Consider the following 16,222-nt stretch of genomic DNA (forward strand, 5'->3'; position numbering starts at 1 on the left):
CCCAACCCACCCACTCAAGCCCCAGGTCTTGCCCTCGGAAGAGCATCGTGTCCACCTGAGAATGACCTTCCATTCTTGATGCTGGTGGCTGTACTAAAGGGCAGATTGAGAGTTTCTTGAATCAGAGGATGATGTGGTCTTGTGATGCCTCCTTGTTCATGGACTTTTGGAAATGGGGCATAATTTGGTCTAGGACTTATTCCCATGGAAATGTACAAAGTTGTTGGGACAGAGATGTGTTGCACCCGTCTGATTTCCAATGCCATGGAGACTTCCGGTATTTTAACAAAATGAAGGAAAACAATGACAGGCAGTGTCTGGGGTGTATAGTTTTAGTAGAAGGCCAGTGAGGAGGAGGCGTTTGTGGGCAGAGGAGGCTGGGAGGCTCGCATCCTAGTCATACGGAGAACGGGGCCGATGATTTCTCAGCCACCAAGTACAAGAAACTAAAACACATGCTCACCTAGAGAAAACAAGAGACTCTCAGGAATCATGTTAAAATGGTTATTGCTGAGGATAGTTCTTATTTTCTCCTTAGCACTTTCTTTTTTTTTCTTTTCCTGTCCACTCCAATTACCAGCTGAGGCCCTTGAAGGGGAAGGGCAAACAGGACACCCCAAGTGCCAAGATGGAGCCAGTTCCCTGTTGCTCTGGCCCAGCACACACACACCTCCCTGGCCCCTGCAGTCATTTAGAAACTTCTACCCCTTGTTTTAAAGAAACTATTCCCTGCTCTTGACTCCGGTAAAGGCCAGATTGGCTGCAGTTGGCAGGACCAGAGATGCGCATGATTGATGCTTGTCCACAGGCATTGATGGAGGCCTGCAGCCCCGGGGCTCATGAAGGCCTCACTGTCCATGTCCCCCTCAGCACCCTCTTGCATAGCCCGGCAGTCAAGGCTGAGCCAAGCCAGGTCAGGCAAGCCCTTCTGAGAGGCAAACTCACGCTCAAGTGGTAAGGCCAACAGTAACGGAAGTGGCCAAGCCAACCATGTTTGTTGTTGTTTTTTTCTTTTAATATTTTTTTTCGTTGTCAATAGAACTTTATTTTTTTATATGTGGTGCTGAGAATCAAACCCAGGGCCTCACACATGCTAGACAAGTGCTCCACCACTGAGCCACAATCTCAGCCCCCGACCCCCACCATGGTTTTTTGGCAAATGCTTTTAGTGATATTTTAATTTTTTGATTTTTTTCTGTACCAGGGATTGAACCCAGGGAGTTTTACCACTGAGCTACATTCCCCAGTCCTTTTTATTTTTTGAGACAGGGTGCTCAGGGTCTCGCTAAGTTGCTGAGGCTGGCCTTGAACTTGCAGTCCTCCTGCCCCAGCAGCCCAAGTCGCTGGGGTTACAGGTGTAGGTGTGCACCATCACGCCCGGCTTCATGGTGTTTTTAAACTTCTTAGGAAAACAGGATTCTCTGTTCCAAGTCAGACCTCCCCTGCTGCATGCTCCAAGGTTTAAACACCGTGTTAGACTTGAGTCCATGAAGTCCAATCACACCATGAACAGAACTTACTAAGGACATGTTTGTTCCCCTGGAAGGCTCTGAGGGGTGGGTCTGCGGAGTAGGTGGTGCTGGGTTCTGGGCTCTGCTCCGGCACCGCCTTTTCTTGCCTTGTGATGCTGAGCACACCTGGCTGTCTTCCCCCCATCCCCACCTGTGGGATGATCCCTAGGGCTTGCCAATTCTCCACAGGGACCCCTGGGGACCAAGGCCCTCTGAGGGTGCTGTCTCCATCCTCTCCCTGCCTTCTATATACACATGGGACTTTCCTCAAGTCTTTTGTCACCTCCTCTTTCCTTGGCCGTTCTGCTAACTGCCCACCTCCTCGTCATCTATTCCTTTTCTTGAACTCCGGGTCCAACTCCCACTTGCATACTAGAGGTTTTTCTCAGAAGCTCCATAGGCAGCAAAATGCACCCTCCAACTTCCCAGGCTCCCTGATCCCCACAGTTAACCAGCAACCCTGTCTCAAACACCTGTTTCTTTTCCTTTCTGATCATCTCTTCCCTGTTCAAGTCCTTAGTGGATGCTGCCACTTTCTGTGTACTGATGCCTTGCCCTGGGGGTCCTCCACTACACCAGTCTCAGAGAGGCTCAGAGATGTTGACTGTCATGCTTGAGGTCACACAGCCAGTGAGTGACAGGGTTTTTAAGCCTGATGCACTGCCTCACCACCTTATTGGCTTCCAGTCAAAAGGGGTTTTAGTCGGTCACTAGTCAGTATATGCACAATTCCTTCCTTAGCCAGGACAAGTTGCTTCATCTATCTTCAGGTGTGCCTATTAAATCCCACCCACTTGGCCATTTTTCCTTATTTCTAAAATATTTTATAGGCTTCATAATTTCATTACACTATTTCATAATTCAAAATTCAATTCATAAATAAGGACTTTTTGACAATTTTTCAAGGCTTGAATTGCTTATTTCTTCTGAAAGTTTCATTATTCTCCAACCAAAAAAGTCTCCCAAACTTCTCCAGGCTTCTGGGACTCTGGTACTGGCCTCGTTCAGAGATTTCTGTGATGTCTTATCATCAGGTTGTGAGAACCTTGAGACCCAGGCTCTTTGCAACACAAGGATCATCAGCACAAAGGAGGAACCTCTTTAGTGTTAAGCTGAACTGACTTTCACACATTAGTAACCTCAATATCAAGAATGTCACAGGCCTGGGTAGAAGATAGTCAGGAGACCCATGTCCTCTGCCACACTAGACAGGCACAGGAGCTGGGCAGGCCCAGAGAGGCGGTGGGATGGGAAAAGCTATTTGAGGCCCAACAACCAAGCAGTTTGTTCCTGGGAATCCTCCTGCTGCTTCCGTTCTTCTCAATGCCCTTTCCAGAAAGGCTGAGGCCACAACCACCAAGAATGGGGAGCATGGAATACAAGAGGCCACTGCAACCTTGAAATGCCGTGGAGCCCACGGGGCGCTCTGGCCAGATCCTCCTCCCAGGACTCTGCCACCATTCCTTAGCTCGTGGACCTTGGTCAAGCCTTTCACTCCTGCTGGCCTTGTTCCTTGTTTCTGTGAATTGGGGGCAAGGCAGGTTCAAGGATCCCTTCCAAATCTAAGAAGAGCTGGGCTCTGCCTGGTCAGCTGCCCATCTATAGAACAGACCAGCAATAATGGCAAAAGGAGAGAGCGTCTTAAAACTCTTGAGGTGCTGTGGGTGTCCGGATGGCCACTCCTCCCACTGAAGAGGAGCAGAGCTCCTACAGGAACATGGCCACAGAGAATCTGAGGTATAGGAAGGTGGGCTGGCCCTTCCGTGGCTCCCAGGTGGCACTATCTGGGAGGGAAACAAGGTCAGCACCCATCTTCATGCCTACCCAAAGGTTCAAGAGACAGAGCTCTCTCCAGCCAGGGGCCTGCAACAGCCAGACAACCCCCATTCTTAAGGGCTCTGGCCTTCTGAGGAGCAACTGAGTAGGTCTTAGGAAGAGGGGCCCCCACTGACCACATCAAACACAGCAATTGCTGCCCATTAGAACATTTATTTCTCAGAGAGAAAATAAGTTTCCGACAGTCATATTATAGTAGGTAAAATTAACTTTTGTATTCTTTACAGGCATAGATTTTCTCTGTTTATTACCTCTCTTATACCATCTGTTATAAACAATTCTAGAAAGCAAATAAAGTCACTTTCTACAATAAATAGAGCATCATGTGCTTCACAGCAGACGCGACAGAGACACACAGGCCCCATGCCACAGCAGGATCTGAGCCGTTTCGCGTTCTAAAAGAGCATTTTTAAAAATGAGACTCAGAGAGAGACTGAAGGATTCAGAGGTTGAAAAATAGACTAAGAAAAGAAAGTGCTAGGGGAAGAGAAGAGAGAGACAGACATGGAGTGGGGGAGTGGGGAGAGAGCTCCAAGATCTTACAACACAGGTTTAGACAAAGGTCACAGAGTCCACAGTTGACCAACTACCCGGGGAGAGGGGACGCGTAGGCTCCTTTAAATAAACCACACTGTGTGGCCACACAATGGAGGACTCCAGTAATGGACAGTATAGGCCTGAATAATTTAGAACAGTATTTTACAATTATATACACCATGTCCTTCCCTAGCCATATGCTGAATTGTTTTTTGTTTTTTTGTTTTTATTGTACAAAATCCAAAATCCCATCCTTTATGTTATTGAGTTTAGTTGGTTCCCTTTTAAACTCTGGCTCATGTCCCAAATGTATAAGAAGTCAGTGTGTGGTTGGCTGTATTTTTAAAAAGTTGAGTGTGTACAAATGGCAGTGATCTCCCCAGTGACTTTGTTTTGTCCAAAACTCCCCTATGAAAAATTTAAAACAATTAAAAAGAACGTCAAGTTAAAAATCAACATGGCGGTCAGTGGCCTGCAAGCTGGCCTGCGACTTTGGTGTTTAAGAGGAGGAAAAAAGAAATGTCCAGAGAACAAACATAGAAGCCTCTGAAAGCTGCGTTGGTTTGTCAGTCAGCATTCCCCATTCACAGTTTTGTATTGTTTTTTCCCTTCCATTTTTTGGGAAGGTGGTGGAGAGGAGGTTGAAGAGAAAGAGGGAAGGAGACAGGGGATGAAATTCAAGGGCTATGTTCCCTGGTTTGGGAGGAGGGAGCAGCAGAGCCATGGGGCAGAACCATGGGGCAGAGTGCAGGCAGGGGGATGTGCGAAGGCAGCGCCATGCTGTCCACGGTGGTGGAGAGCTTTAAGGCTGCAGTTACAGAACAAAAAAGCCCATGAGAGGGGAGGAGGGAGAGGGCACACCCAGCTGATGGGCACCGCTCCATCCCAACTGCCCATGGCATCTCAGGGGACAGATGGATACTCTCACAATCAGCCTGGTCTGCTGATAGGGGCCCACTCCAGCCTGGGCCCATGACACAGCAAGACAGGGAGAGGGTAAGAGGGCCACTTCACCCTGGGGCATGCTCAGATGGCCAGGCTCAGCCCTATTAGCAGCAGCAGAGGTCAGTGGGATGGGGAGGTGTGCTGGTGGGTGGGGTTCTCACGGGTGGGCTGGCCCCTGCCTGGACCCTGAGGGGCCTGGCAGAGACATCCACCCAGCATAGCAGCCGGCCAGGAAGGGAATGAGACTTTAAAGAAAAAGACAAGTTTGGTGATGTTTCTGTCAGTTTGGCACAAGAGAGAAAGGAAGGAAAGGAACAGGGAAAGAGGGTGAAGACAAGATAGGTTGAGAATGGGTTGGCGAGGGGGAGAAGGGGAGCTCAGTGGGATTCCCCAAGGGACCCTGGCGCATCCACAGCATCTCTGGGATCAGTGTCAGAACCTCGCCTGCCCTGAGGTGTAGTTAGCTGGGAAGGGGCTGGAGGAGCCAGGCAGCCCCTTGAGAAGGAGCCTAGCACCTCTCGCCTTCTGGGCCAGGTCCATCTCCTTGTTGGGCCCAAGCCCCACAGCTGTTTCTACTTCTAAGTGGTTCTTCAGTGGAATGGCCCTGATGGACCTCAGGTGGGAGTTTTTGGCACACAGCAGGCCCTCCAGGGAAACCATGTTATTGGTCAAAACTGAGGCCTTGCCCTAAGTGAGGACACAGTCCAATCCCTGGCCTGCCATGAGTGGGAACTGCCGGCCATACATCTGGCTGGGCAGAAGAGGCTTCTCTGTGCCCCATGGGACGGAGGCAGGCAGGGCAGCCAGAAGCAAACCCAGCCTCATCCTTACAGGTAGCTGGAGGTGACGAAGGAGTGGGGTCCCCGGACTCGGCTCAGGTGGATCATTGCACGGTCATAGGCCACCTGCACTGACTTGCGGATGCTGGTCTTGCGGCCTTCCAGCATCTTGAGCTTGTCCACAGTATCTTCTACACCCAAGGGAAGAACTTTGTGCCTTGGAAGCCACTGCCTGAAATACAAGCACAGTTAAAAAGCTGGACTGTAATGGGTCCAGGGGCTCCTCTGGGCCCACTTGCCCAGAACAGGCAAGGCTGGAGAGAGGTTACAGGGCAGAGTAGGTTAGATTGGTACAAATTCATGCAAGAGCCACCAAGAACCAGGTGGGACAGGGCAGCAAGTATGCAGGGGTGGGGAGGAGGGCATAGGATCTGTTTGGCAGCCAGGTCCTTCCCTGGGCCCTCACTCTGCTCTGAGGGTTGTCAGGGCCCTAGAGCCATTAGAGGCCCATCTGCTGTCCCAGAGGGCAGGCTGAGTGACCCTGGAGGACTTTGATCCTCACATGCTTTGGGGAATTAGGGAGTTATGGCTAGGAAATGGAGCTGTGGTTAGGAAGTAGAGGCAATGCCAGGAATTTATGGACCTCCTTGGTGTCTACATTGTGTTTATGTGTGTGTGTGTGTTATCCCCCTACCCCCATCCCCACTTCCCTAGTTGGATCTAATGTGTGGCTGAGAGCACAGCCTTCAGATCTTGGTTTCTATGTCAGTTCTGGTCAAGGTGTCTTTTATTTTTTGGTACTAGGGATTGAACCCAGGGCACTTAACCACTGAGCCACATCCCCAGTTCTTTTTTTGTGTGTGTGGGGGGGCAGGTACCAAGGTTTGAACTCAGAGGCACTCAACCACTGAGCCACACCCCCAGAACTATTTTGTATTTTATTTAGAGATAGATCTCACTGAGTTTGCTTAGTGCTTAGCTTTTGCTAAGGCTGGTTTTGAACTTACGATTCTCCTGCCTCAGCCTCCTAAGCCATGGGATTACAGGTGTGTGCCACCGCGCTCAGCATTCCCAGCCTTTTTTATATCTTAGAGACAGGGTCTCGCCAAGTTGCTTAGGGCATCACTAAGTTGCCGAAACTGGCTTTGAACGTGCAATCTTCCTGCCTCAGCCCCCGGAGTCACTGGTATTACAGGTGTGAGACAACATGCCCAGCAGGGGTATTGTCTGAGTCTCAGCCTCCTCATATAAAAAAATGAATTGTGAGGGGACTGGGATTTAAATGAGAATAAACCAGATCATGTTTGTAAAGCAATTAGCATAAGAACATGGAGTAAGCACTCAATAAACAGCAGCTATTGCTATCATTATTTTTACCAACCAGTTCCACCTCCTTGTTTTACAAAAGCAGAGGTGACAACACTCTCCTGCTAGTGTTAAGAAGAACCTTAAGGTGTTCATAAACCATGGCAAGTGATTCCCTTGTGGAGGGTTCACATCACCCAGATGTTCTCCAGGATGGAGATGCGTGTTCCCACAGCTGCAGGGAGTGCTAGCAGCCGACAGGCTCTCAGCTGAGTCTCTCTCTCCAGGAACCATCCACCAAGGGAGCTGCCTGGCCCAAGGTCATGCCCTCTCCAGGGACAGCTGGCATTCAGGGACAAATTGGCATGAAGGTACAAAGACACAGTGCCAATTCCCAACAGCCCTCCCAAGCTCCTCAGAGGATGAGCTGAGGCCTCCATTTCAAGGTTTTTGCACTTTGACTTCTTCCTCTGCCCAGTGCTGTGCCCCTCACCCCACAGCTCTCTCTATAGCCTGCCTCCTAATGCAAAGCTTCACCTCGGAGTGCTTCCCAGAGAGTCCCATCTGTGACCCCCTCAGTTACTACTAATACTAGTAGCCAGTTATCATTAACACAGCAATACAGGACAGCTGCTGGTAGGTAACGCCTCTCCCTTCACCTGATGGCCCCAAGTGGTGCCATCACTCACCAGGTGCGCTTGTTGTCAAAGAAGAGGACAAGGAAGAGCTTCTCTCCAGCCTCTGCCTGTTTCTGCTCTCCCAGCTTCAGCACGTCCAGCGGGGGGACAGGGATGGGGACACCATTGTGCAGGAGACCCTCCCGGGGCATCTTGGGATCGATGATCTGGAGGCAGAAAAGAAAATGGGCACTCAGTGGGGAAGGATAGGTTGAACAGGAACCCCTGGTGCAGGACCAGTTGCCAAAACACCCTATACCTAAGCCATGCAAGGGCTCAGCTCTGCCCACAACTGAGGAATGGAGAGGCCGGTGTCATCCATGACCTGCAACACTTCAAAACAGAAACCATGACTCTGTCTAATCCTCCAGCTCTGCCCAATCAATCCTGATGACAGAACTTGTTTTATGGACTATCAGGCCTTGGAGTTGAAACAAGAAATGGGAAGTTCATGCAGGGATGGTACTGAATGGGGTATCTTTGATGTCCTGACCAGGTAGGTAAACCCCTTCTTCCCAATGTCCTTTACAAGGTAAGAGTAGAGGTCATTTCCCCCCTCAATTTCCCTTTAGAACCTTTGTAATTCACCTCGAATGCTTAAGGAAATTGCCTAGCACCATGGCTACCAAAAAGGCTCAGTATTAGCAAGTAGGACATCCTTTCAGTTCTATGGAAAAGAACCTGGTCACCCAACATCTTTTTTTTTTTTTTTTTGCGGTGCTGGGGATTGAACCCAGGGCGTTATGCATGCAAGGCAAGCACTCCACCAACTGAGCTCTATCCCTAGCCCATCCAATACCTTCTTGCCCAACTATAACCCATCCTGAGGTAAGGGTCAGATACACATCACACTTCCACGATAAAATCAGAAGAGGTTCAGTGTACAGGTAGAAGACTGAGCTTGGAGGGTCAGTGGAGAAGGGAGAATGAGATTGTTGGAAACAAGGACCACTGGAGGAACTAATCCTTGAGGCAGAAGCACCAGAGGTGCAGGGGCTGGGCCTGCCTCGTTCGGGGTTTGTTTCCAGCACCTAGCACCCCCGGCCTAACTCAGAGCAGGTGCACAGCAAAATGCCCGGCAGCGTCAATAAAACAATAATTTTCTAGGCCTATGGAGCACTCTCAAAGTTTCCAAAGCTTCTAATTATTTACACATCATCTCATTTCAATCTCTTGCTGATGCTGGGAGGTCTGAAAAGTGTTACCTGACAGACAAAAAGACCAAGCAAGTAGATGTAGTTGGCTGAAGCCATGGCTGGGACGACAACCAGATACCTGGACAAGGCCTGGGCCTCTGCTGCCAGCAGCCTCCTGCACAGCCCATTTCCAGAGGAGTGAGCTGATGGTCTCTGCGCACAAAGGCCAGAGAGACTTGGAAACTTATTGAGGAAGCAGTCTTCTCTAGAGACAGAGTAATCTTAATTCCTATACCATGTCCCAGGGGCCTCTTCTTCATAATAAATTGCTCTCATTATTTACCTTTGGGTGTCTGCCAACTTCCCCACATCCCTTTCAAGATAAGCAGCTGAAAGTAGGTGCTCTGTTTAAGAGTTTACTCCAAGGAAGAACCACCTCTACCCCACCCGCCAGCTGTGTAATTTGGTCAAAAGTCTACCTCCCCGCATGAGTCCCTTCTGGAACTGAAGCTAAGGGTCCTAATAAGAACAACTATACAAGCCCTTCTAAGCTTCCTCAATTACCAAAGGAGGCAGTGGGGCTACTATGGCATGCTGGTTCCTGAGAATAGATTGTGAAAAACTTTTTGAGGGCAAAAGCAAAGTAGGTAAGCCTGCCATCTGAGAATAGCTTTTATGTCCCAAAATAATAAATAATGGTCCATTCACTCAATGAATGCTATACAGATGTAAAACAAGATGGAAACAAAGCTTGTGATAAAATTTAACATTATACAATAAAGTGTACCTTCTCTATTATCACAACTACAATAAGTAAACAACAAATAAAAGTATATAAAATATTTAAGAGCAACATGTTAGAATGGTGGGGTTTATGTTGCTTTTTTTCTGTTTTCCCAAAACTTCTACATTTTAGCACACTAAAAAAAAAACAAAACACATTTGTATAAAAGACAAGGAATTAAAATAAGATTAAAGTACAATATAATATGCAAATATGTACTGAAATGTGCACAGGAGAAAGACTGGGAAAGCATGCACCAAAATAAAAACACAGGTTGTGTTCAGGTGGTGGCTGAATTTCTTTTTAAACGACTAGTTTGGGACTAGGTCTTTTGCATGTGAGGCTTAAAACAAAAAACCACCAAACCTGCACAGCCTAAATAAATCATTTCCTTAATGACTTAAGCTGGGAGTGGGGCGGGGGGGTCCTACAGTCTCACAGCTGGCAGGGCCCTAGCCTTGTGAAATCGGCAGCCCCTGGTCCAATGTGTACAGCTGCGGGACACAGGGTGGATCTTCCCAGCTGCCACTACTAGGAGAGAATGAGGTAGGTAAGGCGGGTTCCCATTATGGCTGCAGCAAACTGTATAACCTCTTTGAGATACAGTCTCCTTATCTGTCCAAACAGAATTGTGTTCCTGCCCTCTTTATCTTAAGATGCTGTTGTTAGGCTCCAAAGAAGCACAGATAGTAAAGGGCTTGGGGAAGCAAAAGCCCAGAGATGTGTGCATATGAGAGACTAGCAGGTGGCTCCCATCCTGGCTACAGAGCACTCAGGAAGTTTTTGAAAAAATTATCCATGCCTCAGTCTGGGTTTAAGAGAGTCTAATTTGGCGGTTGTAAGGTGGAGTTGACTCAGTGTATGTGCTGTTTTAAAATCCTCCCCACCCCCAAATGATTCTGACACGGCCCAAAGGTTTAGGATCAGTGGTATCTTCCAGAACCAGGTGGACTTTTCCTCCCCAACTGAGAAAGAGCTCTAAGAAATAAGACTCAAGGCGGTAAAAATGGAATTCTTAGCTACTGTACTATGGAAGAAATGGAAATTTTAGCTACTGTTGGTGGAAATATAAACTGGAACTCATATTCAGGCAACTTGGGAACTTGTACAAGAATTGTACAGACTTTGCCCCAGGAAGGCATTCCTCAGAATTCATTGTAAAGAAATAACAAGGATACACAGAAAAGTAAAGATACAGTGATCTCTATTGCCAACTGTTTATCATGGTGAAAAATTCAAACAATCTAAATGTCCAACTAGGGACTGATTAAAATATGGTACATGAAAACAACTGAAGATGATGCAGTCATTAAAAGTGATGCTGATGAAGAATGTTTAATGGCATAAGAGCTGCATATTCATAGTATGCTTTTTAAGTGAAAGGGAGGTTAAAAACAGTATGCTTTCGTATATATGCATATTTATGCATTTAAAAAAAGGCTGAGTGAGGTATACACCAATTTATCCCTGAATACAGGACTGTGGATGATTTTGAACTCAATGGCTCAGAACAAGGGCTTTGGCATCACACATTTTGATCCCTGGACTCAAATTCCAACACATATGCATAAGTAAATAAATAAATGCTATCAAAACTCTAAGAACCCTAATTTCTGTCTGCCTATGCTTAACCTATTTCATATGCTCCCAGCTGGAAGTCTTACTGGCCTGCCCCATCCAGGCAGGGGTAAAACTCCGCTCCCCTCTACAGTTAAAGGCACCCTGACTCCCACCACACTCTGCTGGCTTGACCCACTCAGATAAGCCCCCAAGGCAAGGCAACAGGTGGAGGTAGGTGGGTGGTGTCTGGGGCAGACTCACCAAGGCAGGGTAGGAGGGGTAGCCTCGGCACTTGGCCCACACCAGCTCCAGGGGCTCCAGGTCTCCGCGGTCTTCAAAGGGCATCAGGAGGCTTCTGCCTGGGGGTGGGGGAGGGGAGGAGACAGCGCCCGAAGGGGACTTGGAATGGTGCCCCAAAGCCCTGCCTGTGGCCTCCACTTGTCTGGGGCAGCCCAGAAATGAGTCAGCAACATCCCCTCCACCCTTCCTTTACCCTGCCCTTTCCTTAGGAGAAATTCTTAGTGGATCAGGGGTCGGCAAACTAGTTCTACAAACTGCCAAACAGTAAATATCTTAGGTACTTAAGGGCTACATGGTCTCTGTCCCAAGTATTCAACTCTCAGTTGTCCAATGAAAGCTACCACAGATGATCTGTGAGTGAATAAGTGTGGCTGTGTACCAATTTTTGTTCTGGACACTGAGATTTGAATTTCAAATAATTTTCACATTATAAAATATTCTTCTTTTGATTTTCTTCTTAATAGTTTAAAAATGTAAAAACCATTCATAGCTCACAAGCCATATAAAAACAGGCAGAAGACTATAGTTTACCGACCTCTGAACTTGAACCCTAGGATGGTTTTCCCAGGGAAACCTGCTTCATCCCCAGGGTCTCAGGGAGAAGGGCAATACCCCAGCTTGGGCAGAAAGAGCCACATATCACTCTCTGGCCCCGCTAAGTAGGGAGTCCTCATGATGGAAGCTTTGAGGGAAAAAGTATCTGGGAAGGACATTGCAGTAAAACCACTCGCAAAGTGAGTTCTTTTCTGACCAGGCCACACTGGGTCATCCAGGTCACCTGGCTGTACAGCACTCAGCAGAGCCAAGTAGGTCTGCAGGTATTTCACATCTGTTTTTATCAGACTTTTCTCTGGGTGTCTGGCCCTAGGCAGGCACCCTATCTCCTCAGCTTACTTCATTCTACACTCAGGCCCCACCTAGCACACATGCTCAGGTGCTTCACAAATGCTTCCAAACACCAGAGAAAGCTCTTTCTCTCCCCATATTTACAAACTGGGAACAAGGAGGCGATTGCACTCAACAAAGGAAAAAGGTCCAAAGCTCAACGTGGCTAATTATATTTCTCAGGAAATACTACACTCTCATTTATGGTTTAAAAAAAAAAATGTACCCAAATAATGAGGTACTGTTTTGACTCTACTGAATCAACAGTAATAACAATGAAAAGATAAAAGACACTAGGTGAAGAGGCAGTGTGAGCGGGAACTGGTGCAGTGATACACTGCTGATACAACTGCAATTCTTTTAGAATGTAATTTGGGGTTATGTCTCAGGAGCCATTAAAAAAGTATATGAACCATCTGCTCCTTGGCTACTTATTCTAAGAAAAATAACTTTAAAGATGAATAAAAGGATTCTGAACAAAAATGTTCACTACATTATATAATGTTAATGTATAATGTATGTTAAAAGTTGGAGATGTCTAACAATAGACCAGTTCATTATAATGCATTGATTATATTCAATACATTTTACAATAAGAGATATATAAAGATTATGTGTCAACATGAAAGAAGTATGAGATAATAGTAAAAAAATAACAGAAGACAAAAGTGTATATGTTTTGGATTAGCACTTTGTTAAAAACATGCCTAAAATAAACAGAAGGCAACACAGAGAAATGAAGATAATAGTGTTAAGATGATAGAAGTATGAGAGGTCAATTTCCTTTGGCATCATTTTAAGTATGTGGGTTTTAAAAATAAGAATAAAATGTCACCACCAGAAGCACAAAGTGTGCCAGTTCACTCTTGGTTTTGATATTCGATGCTACACAAATTCATCTAGACATGACCCTGCCTTCTGGGTGTTGACAGTCACAGAAAGTAATGAAACACGCGGGCATGCATTCATCAACACACATACCAGAAACTGATGCTAAGGGAAAAGGAAAGGGGCAGAGAAGTGCTGCAGAGACTGCATGGGGATGGACAAGGGTGAGCTCAGAGAACAGCCTGCTCTACCTGCTGCATCTGAGCCCCAGCCCAAGTTTCTCCTCTTGGCCAGGCCCTGCCCTTTAGTCCACTGATCCAAAGAGTAAGACCCATAAAACAACAGAGTTTTGTGAGATTCAGTGACACACTCTATCACTGATTAATGAGCATAGACAGGCAATATCCATCCAAATTACAAATGCATATTTCCTTCAATCCAACAATTTACTTCTATAGATATATCGCCCTGGATATAAAATGGTCCATACACACATAAGGATACTCGATGCAATACTGATTATAACAAATAAGTGAAAACAATCTACACTTCTACCTTTAGATGGCTAAGCAAATGAAGGCGCTCCATGTATTGGGAACAAGGCAACCAATACAAATCACAGAGAGATCTCCAAGCTATACTATTAGATGAAAAAGAGAAATGGTTTAGAGGAATATGTATACACTAGCTTCTTTGTTCATTCAAATAGACACACAAGTTCTGGCTTGTACATACATGGATTACCTCTGGAAAGACACAAAAGAAAATGCTAACAGATGTTCCAGGGAGGGGAGCACTGGCTGTCATTATATACCCTTTGGCACCTTCTCTCTCTTCTTTGGTACCATGGCATGGCATGCGTTATATATATAAATTTAAGATGAAAAAAATATTTAAAAGCACGAATGGCCTACAAGTGAGGGACATTTCCTTGGCCAGTGTCTGAGAGTTTGGGGAGCTCCAGGACTGGCTGCCTGATTCTGTGCCCCAGTGGTGAAGCTGCCTGAAGAGCTGGCTGCTCAGAAGACCTGCCCCCCCACCCACCAGCACTGCCTCGACACCACTCCTCACCTGAACCACTGTAGTCGGTGTCTCCGTTCACACCTTCCAGGAAGGGCACTCGAGACAGGGCTGGCTTCCCACGACTGCGTTTGGGGGGCGTTAGACCACTGCATACAGAGTAAGGAGAGGGGTGAAACGAGCAGTTTAGATGACTAACACACCCACTTCTGCTCTCCTATCTCTGACACAGTGGAGCTGCAGAAGCCCACAGGGAGGAAATTCACAGACAGCTTCACTAAAGCCCACACTGGACCACAGCACTCTTCTGACCTCAAAGTTCCCACCAGGTTTTCGGGAACCACTGCTTCTATGTAGAAGGATTGAACACGAACAGAGAGAGCCCTGTCCAGGGACTTTGGACTTCATCCAGAGGACAGGTCACCCTAGTCTCTTGTCAATCCTTCCACAGTCTCAGCAGCTTTGCCATGAGGGAGGGCCACTTCATATCTGCCCAGAATCCCTTGCTGTGTGGTTCACATGCTGCTTCTTTAGAAATCAGTTTATTTTAGAAGTACAAAAATTTGCCTCTTTTCCAAATTTTCTATAATGGACACATCTTACTTCTAGAATTAGAAAAGACATTTTTAAATGGAAAAAAAAAAATCTACTTCTTACTTCCAAATGGTTTATGTGTGAAGTTTTTCTTGGATAGAGAGAATTTTTTTTTAAACTAAAAAGTAGATTGACTTTTTTTTTTTCAAACATGGCTTGTGCAAAGAGGTAAAATATATATATTAGACAAAGACTAGAAGGTAATAAGCAAAACTAAGAATAGCAATACCAGAACAATAGTATAACGGAGGCCACCCAGGAGTCAGTATTTTAAATAGCTCCCCATGCAATTCTAATGCACAACCAAGCTGAGAGCCTCTAGCAAGAATGATGTGGCAAGGGCTCTTTTTCACCCAAACTTTAAAAAATATTACTGCTATATATTTTTTCCAATAAAACAATACTTAAAAGACAGGTCAACAATCTGCAGAAAAGTATATGTATTTAGGAAATCCTGGTGGGAAGAGCAGCAGCCAGGGGTAGAAATGGTTAGAGAGCAGAGAGCTGTTTTACTGAGTCAGAACTCTCATGATCTTATACTTTTTATACAATCCTCCTTTGGTAATAGGGATTGAACCAGGGGCACTTTGCCACAGACCTACATCTCCAGCCCTTTTAACTTTATTTTGAGACGGGCTCGCTAAACTGCTAAGGCTGGTCTCCAACTTGCAATCCACCTGCCTCAGCCTCCCATAGTAACAAGGTTTTGCTTAGCCAAAACCCATGAGGGCTAAAATCCTTTAGTAAACAATAGTTACACTGGAAGGTTTTTCTTCCTAGTCAAATTAGTATCTTTTTTTTTTTTTTTTTTTTGGTGGGGGGAACCCAGTTCACATTAAGGATTCAGTTCTTACTCACCCTACAAAAATCTATCCATGGGCTTAGAGACTTTAAGGTCTTATACAAATGTTAAGTGCTAATAATTTTATTAGGAAAACCCCTCAAAGTTCATATCCTGAGTCTGGAAAGGCATCTTCAAATATGACAGGAGAGAGCACAGCAAAGGGGTTAAAATATTAAACTTGGAGCCAGGTTCTCTCTGTTCAAAACCCAGCTCTTCTCCTCATTAGTTGTGCAACCTCAAGTGAGTTATTTAACTTCTCTGAGGTTTGTGTTCCCTGTGTGATGTTATGGGGATTTAATGGTTTAATACACACAAACCACTCATTATAGCACATACCATGAAATGAATAAACAGCCGCTGTAGTTATGTGAAGGGCTGTAAATTTCAATGTCTTATTTAAAAAAGTATTCCAAACTACTAATGTTACACTATGGAATGATGAGCTCTGAGAAGGATGAGCTCGATATAATAGGACGCAATACTAACATGAGGCCTTGGGTTTCTGATTCCTAGAAACTGCAATGGCCTGCAATGCAGCCCTCTGTTAAGGGACCTTCTGGAAGATAAGTCCATGAGAACAGATACCTCATCCGTGTCTAGAACAGGGTCTGGCATACAGTAGGTGTTCAATTATCAATAGGTGAATGAGTGATCTATACAAAGAGGACACAGCCCCAACCT

General features: G+C 46.1%; 1 protein-coding gene across 1 annotated transcript; it reads right to left on the reverse strand.

Moving 5' to 3' along the window:
- Positions 1 to 3,480: 3,480 nt before the first annotated feature.
- Positions 3,481 to 15,475, reverse strand: LOC124103248 (bromodomain and PHD finger-containing protein 3). Its single transcript, XM_046459740.2, has 4 exons — positions 14,155 to 15,475; positions 11,332 to 11,429; positions 7,603 to 7,757; positions 3,481 to 5,840 (listed from the first exon to the last, which is right to left on the reverse strand). Exons 2-4 carry the CDS (start codon positions 11,413 to 11,415, stop codon positions 5,657 to 5,659), a joined length of 423 nt encoding a protein of 140 aa, XP_046315696.1. The 5' UTR covers positions 11,416 to 11,429; positions 14,155 to 15,475; the 3' UTR covers positions 3,481 to 5,656.
- Positions 15,476 to 16,222: the final 747 nt, after the last annotated feature.

The sequence above is a fragment of the Marmota monax genome, unplaced genomic scaffold, assembly GCF_021218885.2.
Source record: "Marmota monax isolate L192 unplaced genomic scaffold, Marmota_monax_Labrador192_F-V1.1 WCK01_AAM20220418_F8-fsc01076, whole genome shotgun sequence".
In the NCBI taxonomy this organism is placed as follows: domain Eukaryota; kingdom Metazoa; phylum Chordata; class Mammalia; order Rodentia; family Sciuridae; genus Marmota; species Marmota monax.

Coding starts and splice junctions, on each gene's coding strand:
- LOC124103248 (XM_046459740.2), bottom strand. CDS start 11,415: ATGCCCTTTGAAGACCGCGGAGACCTGGAGCCCCTGGAGCTGGTGTGG. Junction 7,758..11,331: donor ACCCCTCCTACCCTGCCTTG/GTGAGTCTGCCC, acceptor TTCTGCCTCCAG/ATCATCGATCCCAAGATGCC. Junction 5,841..7,602: donor TTTGACAACAAGCGCACCTG/GTGAGTGATGGC, acceptor CTTGTATTTCAG/GCAGTGGCTTCCAAGGCACA.